General features: G+C 29.2%; 1 protein-coding gene across 1 annotated transcript; it reads right to left on the reverse strand.

Moving 5' to 3' along the window:
• Positions 1 to 760: 760 nt before the first annotated feature.
• Positions 761 to 6,507, reverse strand: LOC8284867 (ankyrin repeat domain-containing protein 2B). The gene is made up of 9 exons (XM_002514332.4): positions 6,355 to 6,507; positions 6,204 to 6,253; positions 5,738 to 5,868; positions 5,401 to 5,622; positions 5,033 to 5,181; positions 4,189 to 4,357; positions 2,754 to 2,846; positions 1,255 to 1,394; positions 761 to 1,154 (listed from the first exon to the last, which is right to left on the reverse strand). The coding sequence occupies exons 2-9, from the start codon at positions 6,235 to 6,237 to the stop codon at positions 1,055 to 1,057; spliced, it is 1,038 nt and encodes a 345-aa protein (XP_002514378.1). The 5' UTR covers positions 6,238 to 6,253; positions 6,355 to 6,507; the 3' UTR covers positions 761 to 1,054.
• Between the last annotated feature and the right edge of the window lie 19,754 nt (positions 6,508 to 26,261).

Here is a 26,261-nt window from a genome sequence, read left to right on the forward strand (position 1 = left end):
AAAAACTCACTACCACACACACATGGCAATGTCCGCAAATTCAAATCGCAGCTAACAAGATGATGAATATATTATGTTAAAAGGAAAAATAAATTTTTTTTATAAAGTGAAAAATAAACTATTAAAAGAGGAAGTCTCGAAAGCTTAATCCCAGCAATAAACTAAGCAATTAAACGAAAATATCACATCATAAAAACCACCTAATAATGAAAACACTGCTGCAGACTTTTGATTTTTTTCTAAGGAAAAATAAGTAACTATTTTGAATAAAATTATGCAGACTCATCCTTAAAGTGTGTCCCTTTTCATATTAATGAAAATCAAAGGTTGCTTTCTCCATAACATTAAAAGTCCTGGAACGATTAAAAGATTAAAAAAAAAAAAAACAGGCACATCATTTTCATAGTGTAAATGCATATCTTTCTATGAGTTTGCAAGTGCCATCTGATAATGAAAACGGCTACCAATACACTTTAGGGCTGATGACGACCAATAGATAGAATCTTCTGATGTTCCTCATCATTCTCAGTGGCCTGTCTGAAATTGCTATTTAATGTTAAAACATCAGGATTAGTTTTTTTTTTCTTTTTCCAGTTTAAATCTGCTTTTCTGCAAAATCAGTTGTCAAGGAAAAAAAAAAAGAAGGCACTACTGCCCAGTGAGATCCCACAACGAGGCAGATGATGCAAAATCTACCTTTGTAAAAGCCACACATGATGAACACAATATGGATACCGTTGCTGAAATGAGGCACTCAAAATGATAAAACAAGTAGCATACGAATTCCCAAACAATACCATGTAAGAGACGTTTACAGTAATAAATAACTAAACTTGGAACCATGGTACAGAAAACATGATATGGCATGCCCTAAAGATCCCAAAAAGAAGGATATTGGAAAAGAAAGAAGAAACAGATTGATTATGTTACTGACTATAACGACCTTATGATGTAAACAAACAATCAACAGCGCCAGAGGCAGCATTGGGAACAAATCATTGTGTCGCTCTTATGTTGGTTGCCTACAACATGCACATTTCGCTTATCCTCCAACTCACAGGAAGGCATCCTTCTCGAGCAACTTTAGTACATCATGCTGGTTGTTTAGCTTGGCGACGTCGATGGGAGTCTTGCCATCCATGTTCTGAAGAGTACTGCAGTATAATAATGAAACCAATAAATTAAACAATACAAGAGAACAAGAGTCGTGTAAAGCCTATTAATGGTCATCATTAGTCGATGCTATTAACTTACACAGCAGCACCATTCTCCAGAAGAAGGGCAACACACTCCTTCCTTCCATAACCAGCTGCGTAATGAAGGGCGGTATTCTTATTTTTATCCAGTGCATCAACAGTAGCCCCAGCCTCAAGAAGGACTTGAGCACACTTCACCTGAAAGAAATAAAAGAATAGACAGATAAATAAAAATCTATTTCAGAACATCTACTTACTTCCATGCCTGCAAAAAAAGAAAAAAAAGGTGCATTTCCTAGACTTTCTAGCATATCTGACAGCAAAAATCAATGCACAAACAGCAAGGCCTAGACCAAGAAGTTAGCTCAAGCAATAACCATCCTTGCTAGCAGCAAGGCTGAATAAAATGCAGTTACGAGGACTTGGTCAAACTGCCTTCGTTTAACCACACATGAGGGCTACAAGGCACAGACATATATCTGGAACTTGAGGTATGAAAAGATTTACATTAAATGTCAGCCATAGATATATGATACTAGTTAAATAGCTTCCATTAGCCTTTCTTTTTTTATAAAAAAGCTTATTTGTTATTAATTATTCAGAATGGGGGATGTTAGCCATAATAGATCTGTAAGATGTTCGTCAAGTTATTTTACTGCTACAAATGGCAGACCTGAGGGTCTAAAGTGACAGTGGGCTCAGTCAACTAAATCTGACCAGCTTCAGTTGATGCTTCTAGAATAAGTAATTGAATTGGAAGACAAAACTTTGGCAGTTAGTTACCACACTAAACATCAAGTATATGTGCAGTATCATATTATAAATTAATGTTGACAGGAGATTACAATAACCAGCTTCAAGCTACAAAATTGAAGTCTTTCATTAGTTGATATATTGAACTTCTAATCCTAAAATATAGCAGGTAGCAAGATCTTCACAATGGCATGTGCAGACATGGATTGGTGCATGAGGATAATGGTGGGAGTGAAATGTTACCAGAGCAAACAGTTAAGAGATGATGCTTAAAGGGACAAAGGTCTAGATTTTAAAGTCTATTATCATACGTGATTTAGGAAAACAAAAAGTGATATATTATAATGGCAGTCATAACTCAGTGGACACTTTTCCAACAGTTGTGGTGATGAGAAGTGATAGCTAGCCCTTCACTCCGTTGGGATAAAAATCTCGAATTAAGAAAATTAGAAACCAATATGAACTAGGAAACAACTTTTGTAAACAGTACTAATAATACAACCTGACATCAAAATTAGTTTCTGAATTGGGCTAGTTTTCATAATTGAGAGTAAAACCAGAACAATACATAAATTTGATTTTCATTGACTGTATCAATGCTGCAAAAAGATGCCAACAAGTGCAAGTACTATTAACTATGCACTCACTTCTAGCAACATAGCAAGGTGGTCCTTAAATTTACTTCCGAAGTACCCAACTATGCTAATCCACCACGACTACGTGATCCTGTATGTCTACTGATATGCCATTGAACACATGCAAACATACAAGAAAAGAAGGGCAGTTCTAAGAAATTTATTATACCTCTCCATATCCACAAGCAAAATGCAATGCTGTTCTTCCCTCTGAATCTTCTTCATCCTTGTCAGCACCAGAGGCTAATGCAGCTTTCAAACCCTAATTGATTGACAGAGAGAACCTTAATCTTTACTTACATAGAATATCTTCAATTAATTGAAATTAAGAAAACGAGAGAAAAAAGATAGCGTCGAGTATCAGAGACAAGAAAGAAACTTTATGCCAAGCATGCAAGTTAAAATAAAAAAGATATATGTTTTACCATTGTAACACTACATGCTAATCCAGAATGATATTATCATAGGAAAATATACGCTTCATTAATCAAAGGGTAGGAAAAATGTATACAAGCAAAAGAATGTACACATTATGCGCATATTCAAGTTCCTAAGACATACCAGATCATCAAAACTACCCATCAGTCTTTATCTTAAATGTCTTAGGAAGACAAAAGTGGAAAGAGGATAGGAGTGAACACAATGACAGTTTAAAACAGGTTTATCACTGAGTGCTATATGAACCTTATTCAAGCCATAATTTTTAAAGGTGCTCAAGGCACATTCAAGCCATATTTACATCTTTTTACAAGTATGTTGACCTATGCTTAGAGGTGGTTTCTATTATTAATATGACCTCCTTGAAACTTATTTGATTCGTATGACAGTTTAAAACAGGTTTATCACGGAGTGATATATCAACCTTATTCAAACTATAACTTTTAAAGGTGCTCAAGGCACATTCAAGCCATATTTACATCTTTTCACAAATATGTTGACCTATGCTTAGAGGTGGTTTCTATTATTGATATGACCTCCTTCAAACTTATTTGATTCGTCATCTTTGTGTCACCTGCATATCCTAAGGGTATTATTTGGAGTTTGCTACTGAGAGCAAGCTCTTGTAATTTCTTTTCCTTGTTACTTCTGTTGAACTATTCTATATTTTATCTTTATGATAGTAATCTTTCATTAAGAAGTTTGGATGTTTTTCACATACCAAATGCCCTTGAACTCTAGAGGTAGTTTTAATTCAAAATATAAAATTGTCAAACTTGAAAAGATTGGACAAAATTGCAAACACATGCAATCATTTGGATTTTTCTTTTTTCCTTTTTCCTATTTAGCCTTAATAAATGCATACCTCAAATGTCAAAATTCAAAAGTGCATTTGCATCTTCAGCCTAGTACTTCCTATGTATAACCATGTGGTGCTATAATAAGGTAAATTGTTGCAGTAGAGTCTATTAAAACAACAAAAACAAACAATATAATTTCACAAGAAGAAAGGTGCATATCAATGCCGAATGATTAAAGAAAAGGAGAGACATTATGACGCTAAAAACTCACCACCTAAAAGATCAAGACATTATTTATGATCAGAAGTAGGAAGAAAATAAAGATCAACGAATTACAGTAACAAGTAAATACAAATTGTACTCTACCTCAATATCACCAACGCTAGCACAATTATGAACAATTGACTCATCCTCATTTCCTGCTTCTTCCGCTTCCTCCTGTCCAGGATTTTCTGCAGAAGAGGCTGCTTCTTCAGAAACTGCAAGGCCCATTGCTTCACCCAACTTTTTCAAAACGTCTTGGTCATTCCAGTACCTGTGCAAGGATAATTTTGTTTTAATAATTTAATAACAATATTTTAATTGAATATACTCAATAGAGAAAAAGAATTCAAACAGCCAACTCCAATTACCTTAAAACTAAGGCTAAGTTAAGATGAGTTGAGCATATCAATTGACTCTAATTCACCTATCCTACACCTCAAGGAAAGAGAAACTGTACAGATATCTGGAGGTATATTGGCCATTGGTTCAGTAGAATTAGAAAGATAATTCTAGTTGATCAATAAAGATCAACTTATTCCAGTTTCACATTGAACTTCCACTTTCTTTGTAATTTGGTCAATGTAGACAAGTATTCTACCAGAAATCTGACAAAATCCACTAAAATGGTAAAACTATCCTTGATACTTGAATTAAGAGCATAGGCAATTATATATAATGCCTCAGCTGTCAGTAATATCCAAGTACAGAAATAAAAGTATGTGTAAGTAGCAATTTCAAGTTGGAAAACCACGAGGTAATTTACTTCTGACAAGTGACAACTATGACAAACTGTATACAGAATATAAGTTCAGAGGAAATATGGTACAAACTGATTCTAAATTGCCAACCTAAAATTTAGTCAAAAATCCATTTACCCCCATTTTTTGGTGTACTTATATAAGCAATTTACGATTTTATGGTCATATCAGAGGACTTCGATCAAAACCTCATCATGGCTGCTGGACCACCGGACTCTATCTCTTCTAAAATAGGCTTTAAAGAAGGATCTTCCTTGATTTGTGCCATTCGTTCCTCAATTTGATCTTTATGGGACGGATTTGTCAAACTCTCAAGCATTTGGGACATTGATGGATCCTGAAGAAGAAACCAAAATAAAGTAAATATCTATTAGTTATATAATGCTGTCAAGAAAATATTGATTAAGACCAATTAGAGTTTGTTTTGAAGGCAAATTTGATATGTTTAGGTCATGAGAATTCTAAAACTAAAAGTTCAAGCAAGAGGGTGGTTTTCGAAGAGCAATTTAAACCAAATACCAAAGAGGCTAGGGATGGAAGTAAAGGGCAAAGGTACCTGCATCAATGCATTGCCAAGGCGTTCAGCCATAGTCATAAATTGAGGATTCTGCATAACCTGTTGCATGGTGGAATAGTATTGTTGTGAATCAAACTGAGGGATTGATTCTTCAGCTGCTGCTGCTCCTACACCATGAAGAGTTTTCTGGAGCTGCTCTGCCATCTGGTTAAATGCAGGATCTTTTGCTATCTGCTCAGCCAATTCCTTGATACTTGGGTCCTACACACATCAAACCACAGGCATTCTAATGATAAAAAGAAGAATATTTGAAACCCGAAACAAGCATACAGTATTAGTCTTATTTTGAAATTCTCAAAAAGAAAAAAGAACATACATTAAGGAGGCCAGTCATGGCAGAGAAGTCAAAAGGATTGGGGACAACACCAGGTCCTGGAGAAGGGGGAGATCTTCTTTGTCCTGACTGAGATTCTCCAGAAGATGTTTCTGGTTTTGCTGTTTTCTCATCTAAAAATAAACCCAAAAAAATAGTGAGTGCAATTAACCAAGCAATAAACTCATGAAACAAGAACCCCATATATAAGCAGCATAATTAAAGTACTTGTTTAAGGATTGAAAAGGGCTCAGTGATTGATTACTCACAAAAATTAAACCTAACAGATTAATTTGGAATTAAATAAAAAATATTTTGAAAGAAAGCAAAAAAAAAAGAAAAAGAAGAAGAAATCTTTTGCATAACTTGAACTTAGACACAATTGAATTGATATCAATCTTTGAAAATAAGAAAGAAACGAAACAATAGATCTCAATTGAGTAATAAATTGAACAAAGGGCTTACTTACCAGAAGGAACATCTTTGTTGGAATTGGAGGCCATTAAAAATTAGCTGAAGCTGAATTCAAATTATACAGAGAGAAAGAGAGAGAGAGTTATCAAAAATCAAAGACACACACAGATAGACAATAATAATGATAACAGAAAACAAAATCAAACCTTTGAAAGATGATACTTAGTTGTTCAGTTTAAGGATTAGATTCAAAACCCTATCTCTCTCTCTCTCTCTCTCGATGCGTCTGTCTGTCTATGTCCATATATAATACAATTTCTCTATTACGTAACAATTAGCAAAATCCACTTCTAAGCCCCTAAATTTTTTTACTCTAATATACTAACCTCATAAATATTTTCATTTTATCTTACTGAGTCTTTTAATTTTTTTTAATTTTTTATGTTAATTAAAAATTCAGTAGTCATTAATTACAGTAAAAATTAAGAAAAAAATCTCACAAATCTGTATAAATGTTCCTTAATCAGAGTAAAAAAAAATAAAAATAAAAGGATTAAATGGGATAAAAAAGAAAATTATGGACTTAATGAAATAGAAGTAAAAAAATTAAAATTTTAATTACGTTTTTATCAAATTAATTCAAAAAAAATCAGTAATACCTTTCTAAACTTTTTATTTATTAATTCTTTAGTTTTGACTTTATTTTATCAAATTACTTAATATTTTTTAACTAAATTAAAAAATATAAATATGACTATTCAATTAAATAAGCATAACGTTGATATATAAAATAAAATTTTTTAACTAAAATAAAAAAAATATAAGAATCTGATAAATAAAATTAAAATTTAGTAATTTAATAAAATTAAATTAAAAGGTAACAGTAATTTAATTTTGAGAAAAAAATAGTAATTTTCGTTTTCCTCAGTTATAGAAAGAGATAGATAGGATAGAATTACATTCCCAGTGGGCCCTCTCAATCTCCAATGCTATAATTTTAGCCTCTCAGTCTTTCCTTGGGCCCACCACCTTGTTTTTTGCTGGGCTTAACACTTGGGATTATTCTAATAATTGACAATTCTATTTACAAAGATATATATATATATATATATATATATATATAAACAAAATTACATAACTCTTCATTAGTTATCATTTAATAACCATCATTTTAATGGTCTATTTTAATTTATTTTATTATTAAAAATTTCAATAATAATCCAAAAAACTTACATTATTAATTATACAACTCTTTATTTAGAATATTTTCTTTTTCAAAAAGATAAATAATTTATTTATAATATCTTTTTATACTCATAAAAGTCTATTTTATTTTATTATATTTTTAACTTAATTTTTCTATAATTTTTCAAATTTTAATAAATTTAATTTATTATTATAGATATTTAAATAAATAAATTAAATAATTCTTCATTAATCATCAATTAATAACTATTATTTTCTAGTTTATTTAAATTTATTTTATTACTAACTACTCCATTAGTAATGGAAAAATACTTACGTAACTTCTTATTTGAAACTTTTTCTTTCTACAGAGTAAATGAGTTCTTTTCTTTATATTTTTCTTGATGCTTATAAAAACTTTTATATATATACAATCCATTCATTCTAAATTTCAACTCCTATTCAAGTTGAAATGATATGTTTATTGTATCTTTTTATTAAGTCAAATCAAATAATGTATTATTATTATTATTATTATTATTATTATTATTATTATTATTATTATTATTAATGGAATTAAATTACTTTACATACAATTATCTATACTAACACTTACTCGATATGTATATAAATTCTTTCTCAGTTTGAACAGATGTTTGATTCTCAGTTTTAATAACTATTTTTCTAGCATTTAAAATCCTTGATTTATCTTCTTAGGAGGTGTAATTATCCCACCATCCTTTTAATTAACCAGGGAAGCCAGATATTAACATCCGAGCTATTTTTTTATCGATTATTTACAGATCCGGCTCAGACAAGTATGCCATGGTCATTTCTTGTAACATATTTAAAATCCGATATTCGCATGACCATCTAAGTTCCATTCATAAACAGAATCTCCATCATATTTTGCTTGAGTAAAGCTAACTCTTTCCTCAAACAAGACATCTGGAGGAGTAGGTCTAGGATAATAATGTCTAGTCCTAGGTTTGTCAAAACCTCTATTATGGTATATTTTATTTATTTCAAATTTATCGTTAACAAATTGACTCTCTAAATTTTTAACTTCATTTTGTTCAGGATTATCAAAATTAAGTACACTAACAGAAGGTTTATCTTTCAAAGACAGACTAGCTAATTTTAAATTTATTTGGTTCAAAATATCATCTTTATCATTTAATTTAATTAATTGTTATTCAGGAATCTCATGGGGTTGAAAAATAGGTTTCATAGGTATACCACCTCGCCTAGGTGCTTGATTATTTAGGCTAGATGTCTCTATCCTATCAAGTTGTGAAGCAATTGTAAAAAGAATCTGATTTATATAATTATTTTGATTTTGAACATTTCTAATATCTTTTAATAAAGGGAGTTTGTCATTATTCTCAGAGCTTATCCTTTTAAAAGGTGAAGCAATTATTTCTTGATTATGAACATTTATTTTAACTTCTTCTAAAGGTGGATGAACAGAAATAATTTATTTATTTCCTACGGTTGTAGTCCAAGTTTTAGAAACTCTATCATTTGTAAAACGGTTTTTAAAAGGAAATTCTATATCATTATTGTTACAATAAATTTCAAACCAGATGAAAAACGGAACATTTACCTTAACAGAATTTAAATATTCATAAAATTTTTCTTGAATAGTCTCTCTCTCCCCCTTTGAAAAATGATTTTGAAACCATAAAACTTTTTCACGATTTCTTATATAGTAATAATCAGATCGTAGAAAAGGTTTATTTATTTCAAAAGGTGTAAAAATCATATTTAAAGTTGAAAAATTTTCCATAGTTGATCTAGAAGGTGACAAAACAGGTTCATCAGAATTTTTATCTTATTCTATATTAACAGAATCAGTGTAAAAAGGTTGAGGAATCCTATTTTCAAAATCAACTCCTTGTAAATTTGTATTAGAATTTGGAAAACGTGCTGTGTGTGTGAAAGGTCTAGAATTTTCAAAAGTAGACAATCTAGATGAAGGTAAAAAAGTAAGTGAAAAACTTATTTGAACAGATCCATTAGACTGCTCTAAAATTTGTGAAACTCTAGAATTATTTTCAATAGATTGTGGCTTATTAATTTCTTGTAAATCCCAAGTTCTAGCTTACGACAACTCATTCCATTTTAGTCTTTTGGGGACTTGTATTTTAGAATGTAAAGGATTAGCTTCAAATAAAATCGTTTCATTTCTTGTTAAAGAATATCTTGCTCTAGGATCTATAGTTGTTGTCATTACTTTATAGTAAATCCTATAAATAACAGCTATAGATATAGAATTTTCAGCAAAATCCATATTTTTGGTTTTAACAGTTAAAATCAACGTGTCTAAAATATTTGAATCAAATAATGAAATTGAAAAATTTGGATAACAATTAAAATAGACAGGACCATTGGCTAAATTCGATTCAGCCATAGCCAAAAGTGAATTTGAAAAATTCAGATGTCTTGCATCTCTTAAACAAAGGAAAATAGATATGTCCAATCCAATTCTAAATAAAGGTTTGACAGCAATTTGAACCATGCATATATGCAAAAAGTTAAATTTCTTTTTAATATGTTCATGTAATGCAGATGATGAAAGTAAATGTAAATTCTCATGTGATTTATTTAAAGCAATAGTTTGTTAAGTTTGTTTAATAGAATAATTTTGTGCAAAATCAAAAGTTCCAATTCGATAAATACTATTAACATTTTGTTTAGGGATGGACCAATTATGTAACTGATTTTCTATTTCTGGGATATTAGACCCTTGAACAGTAAATTCTTCAGAATTTAAATCAGAAAGAGTAGAAGAAGAAGAAGAATAAACTATTTCTCGACTACTAAAACTGCGAAATAACGATGTCATTACCAAAGACAATAAACAAGTAAATAATGTTTAGGATAGTGGGACCACCTACCGGGACTGCCTTGACTGATAATTGGGAAGACAGGCTGACCAACGGATAACCAGGCTGACCAACGCTACCTTAAACAATATCACGAGTTTAATAACTAGGCTCTGATACCATATGCGGAGCAGGATCGAAATAATAGAGAAATAGTTAATAATAGAAGAAGAGAAAGAGAAGAAGTAAGTAAATAATTTAAACTTTCATTGAAAAGAGAAAATTAAATAATTTAAACTTTCATTGAAAAGAGAAAATTTTACAAAGAGATTATAGGGAAGATAGCTCAAGCGTTCAAGTGATGTTGTCTTTCTTCTAATGTACATCTATTTATAATAAGAAAAACTATACTATTCGGACTTCAAACATTTTTAAGTCCGTTACATTATTGAATTAATTTGTCAAAAAGAAAACAGTAGTTGTCTGCCATCTTGTCCACTTTGTCAAAAAAAAAGATTCTTTGTCCGCCACTTGTTCATTCTTATCGATTTGTTTTGTCCTTTTGTTTTGTCCATTCTTCAAAAGATGCTTGTTTATCTTTTTGTTTTGTCTTTCTTTGTCCACTTGTGAAAAAAGGAAAGATTCCTTGTCCATTTAGTCAAAAATAATGCCATAATTGTCGAGTCCATAGCAATCATCTTCATTTTGAGGAGTAAAGCTAGGTCCACTAGTGCTTCCAGAGTCCTCATTGTCACTATCTCCAGAGACTTGTGACAAAGCTTGTTCTAAGGCTGCTTTGAATTCCTTCTTTGTTGTATTTCCAGATAATTTTGCTAAAATTTGCTTTTATCCGATAAAAAGTTAAATTGTCCCATAGATTGGCTCGTACCAGATATCATGGGATTTTTTCCCGCAAAATGTTTCAAAACAGTTTCTTTATTAGCTTGAATGTCTTTGCAGTTTGTCCACCATTTGACACTATATTCTCGAACTAAACAGGCAATAGAATTTACATTTGGAGAGGGTTTAAAGGGTTTCACCTTGAATTGCCAAGAAAATATCCAAGGTAGGTTAAAGGTTTCGGAAAAAATGATCAATTTGTCATGTTTAAGAATGGGTAATTTTTCTTTAAAGATGGTAAATCCTTCCATAATTTTAGTAGGTAGAATTTCTAGGCAAAGTCCAAAATAGGTCCACTAATCAGAAAACCAATTGGGAAAGGTTTTGAGTTGGTTTTGTGAAACATAAAGAACTGTGGAATGGTTCCAATTTCGAAGATAAAAAGTATAGTACCGAGCTTTCTTATAATCAAAATAATTGAAACAAGGAGGTGTAAAGGTAATGTGAAATTTTTTGGCGTTATAAGGATTTTGGTTCGGTCGGTTAGGGTAAGGACTTTCAAAATTCTGCATTTTGAATAGGAGATTTTTTCAGGAACGTCTTTATCAAAGGAATGTTCAATTTCTATTGAGTGAGTGTCCAAAAGGATAAGTTCGTAAAAAAATTTTAGTTTGTACGAACTTTCAGGAATGAAAAATTGTCCAGAGGGAAAAGTATGTTGAAATAATTATTGGTAATTGGGATTTTCTAAATTCCCATTGAATATTTCGCTTTCAAGAATAGTTACAATTTGGTGTTGAGGTTTTGTGAAAAATTTGGGTGGTTCGGTTTTAGAAGAACCTGGTTTTGTAACAGCTTGTAAAAAGTTGGATGGTTTAGGTGGGGTAGAAGGAGTTTTGTCAAGTATTTCAAATCTGTTGGTAGAAACCAACGAAGATTGTCCAGACTTTTTAGCAGCAAAATCGGCTGGAGATAATTTTTTCTTAATGGGAGTGCTCATAAGAACTAGCTTGATTTATTTCCCTGCAAAAATTCTCTTGTCAAAAAATCAGGCAAAGAATTTGAAGAACCTTTAATATACTCAATATCAAAATCAAATATTCCTAAAAGTGCTAGCCATCTCGCAAAAACTTGTTTTGAAATAAAAAATTTAACATCTTTTTCCAAAATATTTTTTGCAACACTACAATCAATACGTAGTAAAAAATGTTTTCCAACTAAATCGTCTTCAAATTTTGTAATACACAAAACAATTGATAAAAGCTCTTTTTTAATAGTAGAGTATTTGGATTGGGTTTCATTCCATGCTCCAGAGTGAAATCTAACCAAAGACTCTGTATTTTGACCAGGTAACCTCTGTTTGAGAATACCCCCAAAACCTAAATCAGAGGCATCTGTTTCTACTATGAGAAATGCATTTAGATGTGGTATGGATATACAAGGTAAATGACGAATTTTCTGTTTAATAGTTTGTACGACTCGAGTGTGTTCATGGGTCCAGGGTTTTGGATTTTTTCTAAGACGATTGAATAAAGGTTTGCAAAGAATTCTAATATCTTTGAAAAAATCAGACACATAATTGAGGCATCCTAAAAATCTTTGAAGTTGATTTTTGTCCTTGATTTCATCAGGAAATTTGGAAGTAAATTCTAAAACTCTTGAAATTGGTGAAACATTATTTTCAAAAATTTCATGTCCAAGAAATCTAATTTTTGTTTGACATAATTTCATTTTAGGTGCAGAAACAACTAAACCATTTTGCTTAATTATATTGTAAAATTTATGCAAATGAGAGAAATGTTGTGCTAATGAATTTGAAAAGACTAAGACATCATCTATGTAAACGATGGTGAATGATTGATGATCACGAAAAATGTCATTCATAATTCTTTAAAATTCCGATGGTGCATTTTTCAATCCAAATAGCATAACATTCCATTCATAATGACCAAAAGGTACATTAAAACCAGTTTTGTAACGATCCTTTTCATCAATTTGGATTTGTCAAAAACCAAATTTCATGTCAAACTTAGAATAAATTTTTGAATCATAAAGTTTTTTCAACAAATCTCTTTTGTTAGGTAAAGGGTATCTAATCCATTCTAAAACTTTATTTAAAGGTTTATAATTTATGACAAGTCTAGGTACACCACGTTCTCTCTCAGCTGCGTTATAAACATAGAAAGCAGAGCAGCTCCAAGGAAAACTAGAATTACGAATTAATCCTTTTTGTAATAACTCATCAATTTTCTTTTTACAATGATTTTCAAGTTCTGTATTCATATGTATAGCATGTGACTTGGTTGGTATGTCCTCTTCAGAAAAATCTTTAACATAAGGTAAAGAGATCACGTGTTTTTTCCTATTCCAAAAAGTATTTGGGACAGGTGCACACAAGTCTTGAGTAAAAAGATTTTCAATATCTTTAATTTTGGCTTTTGTTACATCAAGGTCTAACTCTTCTTTAATTTTTAAAAATAAGATTTCCTTATTTAAAAAAGCAATTTGTTTTTTCTTTTGACTAATAGGACCATTAAAGACACAATTTTTCTTTAAAACATTTATGTCCTTTTCTTGTTTTGAAAAAACAAACTTAAAACAAATTTCTTTTCCTAATAATCGAGTTTTGATACCGTGTGTGTCAACTGTGAAAGGATAAAGCAAGGATAAAAAAGGAGTTCCAAGAATAACAGTAGCAGAAAGATTTTTAATTAAAATAAAAGAAGTATAAAAACATAATCCATCATTATAAATTTCAACTTTAGAAAGCTTATAATTTATTTGCATTCTTGACCCATCAGCAGTATGTAATTTTTCGGTTGTTTTTTCAAAAAACTGGGTAGGAACAATTCCTTCTTGAATACAGTTTTGATCTGCTCCAGAATCAACTAAAGCAATTGTCTCAATTTTAAAATCATTTATAAGAATTCTAACAAAAATAAACCACTTATGAAAATTAACTCTAGTACTATGAGCCAAAAATTCATTAATATGAGAATCATTCGTATTTTCAGAAGATTCAACAATTTTCTTATTTTTTCCATTTAGTTCTAATTTTAAAATTCTTTCTTTGAAATCTAAATTTTCATTTTTCAAATTATTAATTTCTTATTTTATATTTTTAATTTCCTCTTGTAAATCTTGAATATTAGGTGTAGAATTTCTAGAAGGTTTTGGTTCAAATCTTTGAAAAATTTCTTTTAAATTGTAAGGAATAGGTTCAGTTTTTTGAGTCTCATTATGTAAAACAATATCTCTTAATTTCAAAAAATATTTTTCTCTATCAGAAGGGTCATTAATTTTGTCAACTAATTCAAAAAGATCAGAAAGGGTTTCTTTTGATAAAACATTTAAAGTTGAATTACAACAGGGACCTGTACAAATTCGAGGACCCTCACATGTTTCAAAATCAGTATTTGTAGAAGAAGAATCACTTAAAATATTTAAATCATTTTCTTCAAAATCACTTAAATCAGAATTTTCAGGGTCTGTATCGGAAAGTAAAAGGTTAAGCATTTGATCTTTAAGTTTATCAGAAATGTCTAACTTATTAGAGAGTCAATTTGTTAACGATAAATTTGAAATAAATAAAATATACCATAATAGAGGTTTTGACAAACCTAGGACTAGACATTATTATCCTAGACCTACTCCTCCAGATGTCTTGTTTGAGGAAAGAGTTAGCTTTACTCAAGCAAAATATGATGGAGATTATGTTTATGAATGGAACTTAGATGGTCTGTCTAAATATCAGATTTTAAATATGTTACAGGAAATGACCATGGCCTGTTTTGTACAGAGCCAGATCTGTAAATAATACTGATAAAAAAATAGCTCAGATATTAATATCTGGCTTCACTGGTCAATTAAAAGGATGGTGGGATAATTACACCTCCTTAGAAGATAAATCAAGGATTTTAAATGCTAGAAAAATAGTTATTAAAACTGAGAATCAAATATCTGTTCAAACTGAGGAAGAAGATGCTGTAGCAACTTTACTTTTTGCTATTACAAAATGGTTTATTGGTGAACCTAATCAATATCAAATTCGATCTTCTGAAATTCTTTCAAATTTAACTTGTCCTAAACTTCAAGATTTTCGCTGGTATAAAGATGTCTTTTTAACTAAAGTTTTTTCTCGAACTGATTGTAACCATAGTTTTTGGAAAGAAAGATTTATTACTGGTTTACCTAAATTATTTGTTGAAAAAGTTAGAACTAGGATTAGAGATTTTTATGGAAATACTATTCCTTATGATACTTTAACCTATGGAGAAATTATTAATTTTATTAATAATGAAGGCTTTGCTTTGTGTACTGATTTGAAATTAAAAGCTAAAATTAAAAATGAATTTTCGCAATCTAAAAAGGAGTTAGGAGATTTCTGTTCTCAATATGGCTATGAACGTATTCAAGCTCCTTCTTCAAAAACTAAAAAATATTTGAAAAGAAAATCTTCTAATAAAAATTATAGAAAAAATACTTCGAATTTTCAAAAACATTCTTCATCCAAAAATGTTTCTCAAAATAAAAATAAAAATAAAAATAATAAAAAGAAAGGTCCTCCTGTTTGTTACAAATGTGGTCGTGTTGGTCATTTTAAATCCCAATGTAGGATGAAAGAAAAAATTAATAAGTTAGACATTTCTGATAAACTTAAAGATTTCTGAAAATTCTGATTTAAGTGATGTTGAAGAAAATGATTTAATTAAAAATCTTTCTACTACTGTTATTCTTGGAACTCCTTTTTTATCCTTGCTTTATCCTTTCACAGTTGACACACACGGTATCAAAACTCGATTATTAGGAAAAGAAATTTGTTTTAAGTTTGTTTTTTCGGAACAAGAAAAGGACATAAATATTTTAAAGAAAAATTGTGTCTTTAATGATCCTATTAGTCAAAAGAAAAAATAAATTGCTTTTTTAAATAAGGAAATCTTATTTTTAAAAATTAAAGAAGAGTTAGACCTTGATGTAACAAAAGCCAAAATTAAAGATATTGAAAATCTTTTTACTCAAGACTTGTGTGCACCTGTCCCAAATGCTTTTTGGAATAGGAAAAAACACGCGATCTCTTTACCTTATGTTAAAGATTTTTTTGAAGATGACATACTAACCAAATCACATGCTATACATATGAATGACATTTTTCATGATCATCAATCATTCACCATCGTTTACATAGATGATGTCTTAGTCTTTTCAAATTCATTAGCACAACATTTCTCTCATTTGCATAAATTTTACAATATAATTAAGCAAAATGGTTTAGTTGTTTCTGCACCTAAAATGAAATTATGTCAAACAAAAATTAGATTTCTTGGACATGAAATTTTTGAAAATAATGTTTCACCAATTTCAAGAGTTTAAGAATTTACTTCCAAATTTCCTGATGAAATCAAGGACAAAAATCAACTTCAAAGATTTTTGGGATGCCTCAATTATGTGTTTGATTTTTTCAAAGATATTAGAATTCTTTGTAAACCTTTATTCAATCGTCTTAGAAAAAATCCTAAACCCTGGACCCATGAACACACTCAAGTCGTACAAACTATTAAACAGAAAATTCGTCATTTACCTTGTCTATCCATACCACATCCAAATGCCTTTCTCATAGTAGAAACATATGCCTCTGATTTAGGTTTTGGGGGTATTCTCAAACAGAGGTTACCTGGTCAAAATACAGAGTCTTTGGTTAGATTTCACTCTGGAGCATGGAATGAAACCCAATCCAAATACTCTACTATTAAAAAAGAGATTTTATCAATTATTTTGTGTATTACAAAATTTGAAGACGATTTAGTTGGAAAACATTTTTTACTACGTATTGATTGTAGTGCTGCAAAAAATATTTTGGAAAAAGATGTTAAAATTTTTATTTCAAAACAAGTTTTTGCCAGATGGCAAGCACTTTTAGGAATATTTGATTTTGATATTGAGTATATTAAAGGTTCTTCAAATTCTTTGCCTGATTTTTTGACAAGAGAATTTTTGTAGGGAAATAAATCAAGCTAGTTCTTATGGGCACTCCCATTAAGAAAAAATTATCTCCAGCCGATTTTGCTGCTAAAAAGTCTGGACAATCTTTGTTGGTTTCTACCAACAGATTTGAAATACTTGACAAAACTCCTTCTACCCCACCTAAACCATCCAACTTTTTACAAGCTGTTACAAAACCAGGTTCTTCTAAAACCGAACCACCCAAATATTTCACAAAACCTCAACACCAAATTGTAACTATTCTTGAAAGCGAAATATTCAATGGGAATTTGAAAAATCCCAATTACCAACAATTATTTCAACATACTTTTCCCTCTGGATAATTTTTCATTCCTGAAAGTTCGTACAAACTAAAATTTTTTTACGAACTTATCCTTTTGGACACTCACTCAATAGAAATTGAACATTCCTTTGATAAAGACGTTCCTGAAAAAATCTCCTATTCAAAATGCAGAATTTTGAAAGTCCTTACCTTAACCGACTGGAACCAAAATCCTTATACTGCCAAAAAAATTTCTGTTACCTTTACACCTCCTTGTTTCAATTATTTTGATTATAAGAAAGCCTGGTACTATACTTTTTATCTTCGAAATTGGAACCATTCCTAGTTCTTTATGTTTCACAAAACCAACTCAAAAACCTTTCCCAATTGGTTTTCTGATTGGTGGACCTATTTTGGACTTTGCCCAGAAATTTTACCTACTAAAATTATGGAAGGATTTACCATCTTTAAAGAAAAATTATCCATTCTTAAACATGACAAATTGATCATTTTTTCCGAAACCTTTAACCTACCTTGGATATTTTCTTGGCAATTCAAGGTGAAACCCTTTAAACCCTCTCCAAATGTAAATTCTATTGCCTGTTTAATTCGAGAATATAGTGTCAAATGGTGGACAAACTGCAAAGACATTCAAGCTAATAAAGAAACTGTTTTGAAATATTTTGCGGAAAAAAATCCCATGATATCTGGTACGAGCCAATCTATGGGATAATTTAACTTTTTATCGGATAAAAGCAAAATTTTAGAAAAATTATCTGGAAATACAACAAAGAAGGAATTCAAAGCAGCCTTGGAACAAGCTTTGTCACAAGTCTCTGGAGATAGTGACAATGAGGACTCTGGAAGCACTAGTGGACCTAGCTTTACTCCTCAAAATGAAGATGATTGCTATGGACTCGACAATTATGACATTATTTTTGACTAAATGGACAAGGAATCTTTCCTTTTTCACAAGTGGACAAAGAAAGATAAAACAAGAATAAACAAGCATCTTTTGAAGAATGGACAAAACAAAAGGACAAAACAAATCGATAACAATGAACAAGTGGCGGACAAAGAATCTTTTCTTTTTGTCAAAGTGGACAAGATGGCAGACAACTACTGTTTTCTTTTTGACAAATTAATTCAATAATATAACAGACTCAAAAATGTTTGAAGTCCGAATAGTATAGTTTTTCTTATTATAAATAGATGTACATTAGAAGTAAGACGGCATCACTTGAACGCTTGAGCTATCTTCCCTATAATCTCTTTGTAAAATTTTCTCTCTTCAATAAAAGTTTAAATTATTTACTTACTTCTTCTCTTTCTCTTCTTCTACTTCTTTTATTTTAATTAAAAATCTTTCTGCTACTGTTATTCTTAGAACTCATTTTTTATCCTTGCTTTATCCTTTCACAGTTGACACACACGGTATCAAAACTCGATTATTAGGAAAAGAAATTTGTTTTAAGTTTGTTTTTTCGGAACAAGAAAATGACATAAATGTTTTAAAGAAAAATTGTGTCTTTAATGATCCTATTAGTCAAAAGAAAAAATAAATTGCTTTTTTAAATAAGGAAATCTTATTTTTAAAAATTAAAGAAGAGTTAGACCTTGACGTAACAAAAGCCAAAATTAAAGGTAAATGTTCCGTTTTTCATCTGGTTTGAAATTTATTGTAACAATAATGATATAGAATTTCCTTTTAAAAACCTTTTTACAAATGATAGAGTTTCTAAAACTTGGACTACAACCGTAGAAAATAAACAAATTATTTCTGTTCATCCACCTTTAGAAGAAGTTAAAATAAATGTTCATAATCAAGAAATAATTGCTTCATCAAGGTCTAATTCTTCTTTAATTTTTAAAAATAAGATTTCCTTATTTAAAAAAGCAATTTATTTTTTCTTTTGACTAATAGGATCATTAAAGACACAATTTTTCTTTAAATTATTTATGTCCTTTTCTTGTTCCGAAAAAATAAACTTGAAACCAGCCTTGGAACAAGCTTTGTCACAAGTCTCTGGAGATAGTGACAATGAGGACTCTGGAAGCACTAGTGGACCTAGCTTTACTCCTCAAAATGAAGATGATTGCTATGGACTCGACAATTATGACATTATTTTTTACTAAATGGACAAGGAATCTTTCCTTTTTCAAGTCCGAATAGTATAGTTTTTCTTATTATAAATAGATGTACATTAGAAGAAAGACGGCATCACTTGAACGCTTGAGCTATCTTCCCTATAATCTCTTTGTAAAATTTTCTCTCTTCAATAAAAGTTTAAATTATTTACTTACTTCTTCTCTTTCTCTTCTTCTATTATTAACTATTTCTCTATTATTTCGATCCTGCTCCGCGTTGATTTTGAAAATAGAATTCCTCAACCTTTTTACACTGATTCTGTTAATATAGAACAAGATAAAAATTCTGATGAACCTGTTTTGTCACCTTCTAGATCAACTATGGAAAATTTTTCAACTTTAAATATGATTTTTACACCTTTTGAAATAAATAAACCTTTTTTACGATCTGATTATTACCATATAAGAAATCGTGAAAAAGTTTTATGGTTTCAAAATCATTTTTCCCACCATCCTTTTAATTGACCAGTGAAGCCAGATATTAACATCTGAGCTATTTTTTTATCAGTAATATTTACAGATCTAGCTCTGTACGAAGTACAGGCCATAGTCATTTCCTGTAACATATTTAAATCTGATATTCAGACAAACCATCTAAGTTCCATTCATAAACAGAATCTCCATCATATTTTGCTTGAGGAAAGAGAGTCTTTGGTAATGAATCGTTGTTTCGCAGTTTTAGTAGTCGAGAAACCATCCAACTTTTTACAAGCTGTTACAAAACCAGGTTCTTCTAAAACCGAACCACCCAAATATTTCACAAAACCTCAACACCAAATTGTAACTATTCTTGAAAGCGAAATATTCAATGGGAATTTGGAAAATCCCAATTACCAACAATTATTTCAACATACCCTAAACCCTAAACCGTAAACCTAGGACTAGACATTATTATCCTAGAGCTACTCCTCCAGATGTCTTGTTTGAGGAAAGAGTTAGCTTTACTCAAGCAAAATATGATGGAGATTCTGTTTATGAATGGAACTTAGATGGTCTGTCTGAATATCAGATTTCAAATGGTGGACAAACTGCAAAGACATTCAAGCTAATAAAGAAACTGTTTTGAAACATTTTGCGGGAAAAAATCCCATGATATATGGTACGATAATTAATGTTTTTGAAGAGCTTAGTTAGAATTGAATGTATGTAAGGCTCATTTGTCTCATTTCTTTAAAAGCCTTTTGGAATAAGAAATTCGAATTCAATAAAATTTATTTAACTTAAATTAAATAATTGTATCGATACAATAAATTATTAAATTCAAAAATATTTTTGCGAATAGATTAGTAATAGATAAAGTTTTATTTTACTAATATTTAGTATATAGTTTAAATTTTTATTAACTATAGCTAAATACAATAATTTTAGTTATTGATATAACAAATGAGGTGTCACTATTCACATTTTAAACACTGAGGCCATCATGTGTTTCATGTCACATCCCATGTTAGCTAATTCGGACAGAGATTGTTAATTGGCAAAGATTACTAAAATGTTTGTATTTTTGAGATAAATTTGTCAAACTTGGAAGAATTTATATATAAGTTCTGAGATATAATTCTTTTAATATATATACTTCTATTTTGGGATATAAATTTTCTATTTTGACATGTGTATTTTTATTTGATACGTGAGATTTAAACTTATGTTAATTTTATAATTTTTATTAATTTATAAATTAATAAATTACGTTCTAATTAAATAATTATTATAATCTTAAAAAATAATATATTAATTATATTTTAGTATTATATTAAATAATAAATTAATTTTCTAATTAGATTATATTCTAATTTTATCATAAAAATAGTATATTAATTATATTTTAATATTATATTAATTAATTAATTAATTTTTTATTCTAGAAAATTATATTTTAATTATATTTTATAATAAATTAATTTTTTAATTATATAATAGTTTCTTATTCAAAAAATAGCAATATCAATTATATTGATTGTATTAATTTATATAATATTAAAATTAATTATAAATATTTCTTAAATAATAATATATTAAAATTAGAAAAATATTTAAAAATATTTATTTGTTAATATTTTAAAAATATTGTAAATAAATATTAAATATTAAATTATATTTTATAATTAAAATAATAATATTGGTGTATAATGTATGAGAAAACGACGAATTATACCTAATATCAAAATGCGATAAGATTTACCTCTTTTTCTTATAACAATAGACCTTTGTAAGGGTTTTGTGACTGCTATCATTGCTGCTATTCCTTGTGTAATTCTTTTTGTTGATGTTATTATTGTCTACGGCTCCTTTTTATAAGCGTTTTAAAAAGAAAAAAGAGAAATTTAATATGATATTTAAATAATTAGATTTATTGAAAAATAATTAAAAAATTAAATAAAATATTTTGATTCAAAATTGTAATTCATTTCGGGTGGACGAATAAAAGAAATATATTTCTCGATATATAGAATTTTTTATAATTGAAATTCAATTTTATCTTTTATATTAAAATTTAATCAAGTGGGAAGATATAATCATTTTCTTTCTTGCAATGCTTTCAAACTATTATTGTTTCTTTTCTTTAACATCATAAAAGTGGATATCATTTCAGATATCAAAGTTTATTTTCTGATAAATATTTGCTTGCTATATACTAATTAATTTACTCAAAAAACATGTCTAATAAAATTCTGAATTTACATCTAAAATTGGAAGTCAAGAAAAAAAAAATTCATATTAAATATTAAGACAATCCCTCATTTGTTGAAATGATCACTTCTTAGATTTGAAAAATATCTCACTTTGAAGATTTTGGATAAATAAGAATATTTATAAAATTTCTTTTTCATTTCTTTTAAATGAAACAATAGATCTCGATAAAGTTTATAAATTTTATAAAAATTTATATCAAAGTTTCTTAATGCAGTGTTTGATTGAAATCTATTAAAAAACTCATTCAATTTGAGAGAAGACATAAGAGATAAAATAGTATAAAAATTATAAAGTTGAAAAGAAATTTTAATATATAAAATATATTGACTTATTAGAAGCAATAATGTATTATTATTATTATTATTATTATTATTATTATTATTATTAATGGAATTAAATTACTTTACATACAATTATCTATACTAACACTTACTCGATATGTATATAAATTCTAAACTACTTATCTCTTGAGATATTTAAATAATATTAATTAATTAAAATTATTTTAGTTAATATATATTTATTAATTATATTTAAATTAATTAAATTAAAAATTAGAAAAATAATTTAAATAACTCTATATGTATTTTTATTTGATGTCTCAAATTATATTATATATTTTATAATTTTTAACTAGCGTTTCTCTCTCTTTTTAACAATTTTTCTATAATTTCTTTATATTTTGGTAAATTAATTTATTACTAAATTTCAACTTGCTTTTCTTTTTCTTCTTAACGATTTTTTTATATTTTGGTGAATTAATCTATTACTAAAAATACTTATATAAGAAAATTACATAACTCTTTATTAACTATCATTTAATAAGCATTATACTATTTTAATTTATGTTATTATTAAATATTTTCAAAATAATAAAAAAGATATTTACGTTGTTGATTATATAACTCTTCATTAATGTTTATAAATTTTTTTCTTACTATGTTTTTAACTTAATTTTTTTAAAAAAATTATTATATTTTGATGAATTTAATATTTTACTTTAACTATTTAAATAAATAAAATAGATAATATTTCATTAATCACTAATTAATAACTATCATTTTCTAATTTATTTAAATTTAATTTATTACTAAATATTCTAATAATAATTAAAAATACTTACATTATTAACTATATTTAATTTCTTATTTGAAATTTTTTCTATTTTACAAGATAAATGAATTTTTTCTTTATATTCTTCTCAATGCTTATAAAAACTTTTTATATATATATAACACATACTCACATTCATTTTAAATTTTTTACTTCTATTTAAGTTGAAATGATATATTTATTGTATTTTTTATCAAGTCAAATCAAATAATGTAATTTTTTTATTATTAATTAAATTAAATTACTCTATAAATGATTATTTATGCTAATACTTATACGATATGTATATGAATTTTAAACTACTCACCATTTGAAGTATTCAAATAATATTAGCTAATCAAAATTATTATGGTTAATAGATATCTATTAATTATAATTGTTGAACCTTGAGGGTTACTAGTCTTATTTTGATATTTATAAATAATTAAGAATGACTAATTTTATGTTACAGTGTTTATGTGCAAGGAAAGAAAATTGGTTCTTCTAAGACATGACAGATCCACGCTCGTGAAACATCAGTTTTCTAGGCATGAAGAATTCTCGCCTCAAACAGTAAAAAGGACAATAGCGTTCACAGCATGCTTTCCAGCCATGAAAACGAGAATTCACGACCGTAAAGAAATATTCATGCTCGCGAAAAAAGGATTTCTTCCTCAAAAATAAAAGATACCACAAAAGGGTTTATAGAGAGAGTTCCCAACTCGTGAAGGAGGTATTTCCAATCGTGAAGAATAATTCACGCTCGTGAAAAATGGTCTCCTCCCCAAAACTTGAAGAATCTACAGAAGAATTCACGAGGAAGGATCCCAAGCCGTGAACATAGATTTCCAATTGTGAACAAGTCTTCCTAGCCGTGAAGAAGTTGTTCACACCCGTGAATTTTAAAGACTCTCCAGATTTTCAAAAAATCACAAAACAGTTCAAGGCCAAAGTTTCCAAGTCGTGAAATCACAGTTCCTAGCCTTGAAAGCAACTTTCATGCCCGTGAAAAATTATTCACAACCGTGACGGGTTCCAGCTTTTCAAATATATTTTTTCATGCTGATGATTCACGGCTTTGGAGGATTGTTCACACCCGTGAAGCTACATTTATGACAGTTGCAAAAATAACTATTTTTATATTTAATAAGGGTGCAACGACTCTTTTTCACTTAGGAGTATCTAAACAACATTTTTAAGTATTCTAGGTCAAGCAAGAGCATTTACTTTGAGTCCCCATTTGTGCATTTACTCCCAACAACTCAAAATCTTCATCTTTATACTTTGTATTAAAGGTTCAAGCTTGTGATTGAATCTTTGTTGAGTGTTCAATTCTAGTATTCAAAGCTCAAAAGTTGAAATTGAGCGTTTGGATAAGGAATTAAAAGCTCTTGTAACTAAGACTAAAAATCTTAGAGTAGGTTAGAGTGTAAGCCTAAAAAACACTTGGGTTAGAGTAGGAGCATTTAAGAAAAATACTTGGGTTTGTTCTTAACCTTATAAAAGAACACAATTAGAGTTAGTTTTAAAATTCTACTTGATAATAGAAATCTCAAGAGGATTCTTGAGGAGTGGATATAGGCAAGAGTTGGCCAAACCACTATAAATTCTTAGTGTTGTGAGTAGTGCTTGACTTTCCATTTCTGGTTTAAGATTGTTTTTGTCTTTGTTATCAACCAATTTACCCCCTCTCTTGGTTGCATTTAGAAGTATATTTAGTATCAAAGCTTTGTTCTTTTTTATCAAAAATTTAATCATCTTGAAGTAAAGGTCAATAGCATCCACATCTAACCATAATGGAATGTTTCAAGCATTCAATAAGACACCCTTATTTGATGGAAGTGATTACCTATATTGGAAGAATCGCATGGAGATATTCCTTAAAAGTGATAGAATTAACTTATGGGACATAGTTGAAGAAGGTACGACTCTTCCAACAAAGAAGAAAAATAGTATTGAAGTGCTCAAGACAAAGAAAGAATGGTCTCCAAAAGAGAGAAAGCTTTACTCAAGGGATAGAAAGGCCATGAATATCCTCTACTGTGTGCTCTATCTAAAGAAGATTACGGTGGAGTTGATCATTGCCTTTATGTTAAGAAAATTTAGGATTCATTGGCAAACAAACATGAAGGAACAACTCAAGTCAAGATTAAGAAGACTAAAATCCTGGTACATGAGTATGAATGTTCCAAATGAAGCCGAATGAAAAAGTTTCTAAGATGTATAGCCGACTTATGAGCATCATCAATGCCTTGAAGAAGTTTGGCAAGATGTATCAACTTGAAGAGATCAACAATAAAATTTTGAGAGTTCTTCCTAGAAAGGAGTGGGAATAAAAAGTGAACTCTATTGAAGAAGCCAACAACCTCTCCACTCTTTCTACCGACCTCCTTATGGGCAAACTTCTCATTCATGAGATGATCATGACAAATGATAAAAAAGAAATAGCCAAGGAAGTCAAGGAAGAGAAGAAGAAGTCAATTGCACTCAAAGCCAAGGAAGTTACCACAAAGTGATAATGAAAGTGATCATAGTGATGACTATGATGAGGATCTTGCTCTCGTTTCCAAGAAGCTAAGAAACATTATCATGAAGAAAAAGAAATTCAGCAAACCATACAAGAAGCATGATGACACCAAGAAAGAATCAATCATATTCTTCGGTTGCACCAAACCGGGTCATATCAAAGCAGATTGTCCCAAGCTCAAGAAGTATCCCAAGAAGCAAAAGAAGAAGGCACTTAAGGCTACTTGGAATGACTCTAGCGAATCCAAAGATGATGACGACTCCAGTGAGAGTGAGGTAGTAAACTTTTGCTTCATGGCAATGGAAGAACCTACAAATGATGAGGTAATTGACTCTAACTCTCCCACTTATGATGAACTTATTGAGATATGTGACATTTTCATAAGTATGATAAAATGATTTTAAAGAAAAAATTTCTTAAAAATAAAACAAATGAGCTTGAAAAGCTAATTGATGATTTAAAAAATGAGATTAGTTTACTTACTAAATTCAATGAAGAGTTAACTACATCCCTAGAAGAATATTTGTCTCAAGGGAA

The sequence above is a fragment of the Ricinus communis genome, chromosome 4, assembly GCF_019578655.1.
Source record: "Ricinus communis isolate WT05 ecotype wild-type chromosome 4, ASM1957865v1, whole genome shotgun sequence".
In the NCBI taxonomy this organism is placed as follows: Eukaryota; Viridiplantae; Streptophyta; class Magnoliopsida; order Malpighiales; family Euphorbiaceae; genus Ricinus; species Ricinus communis.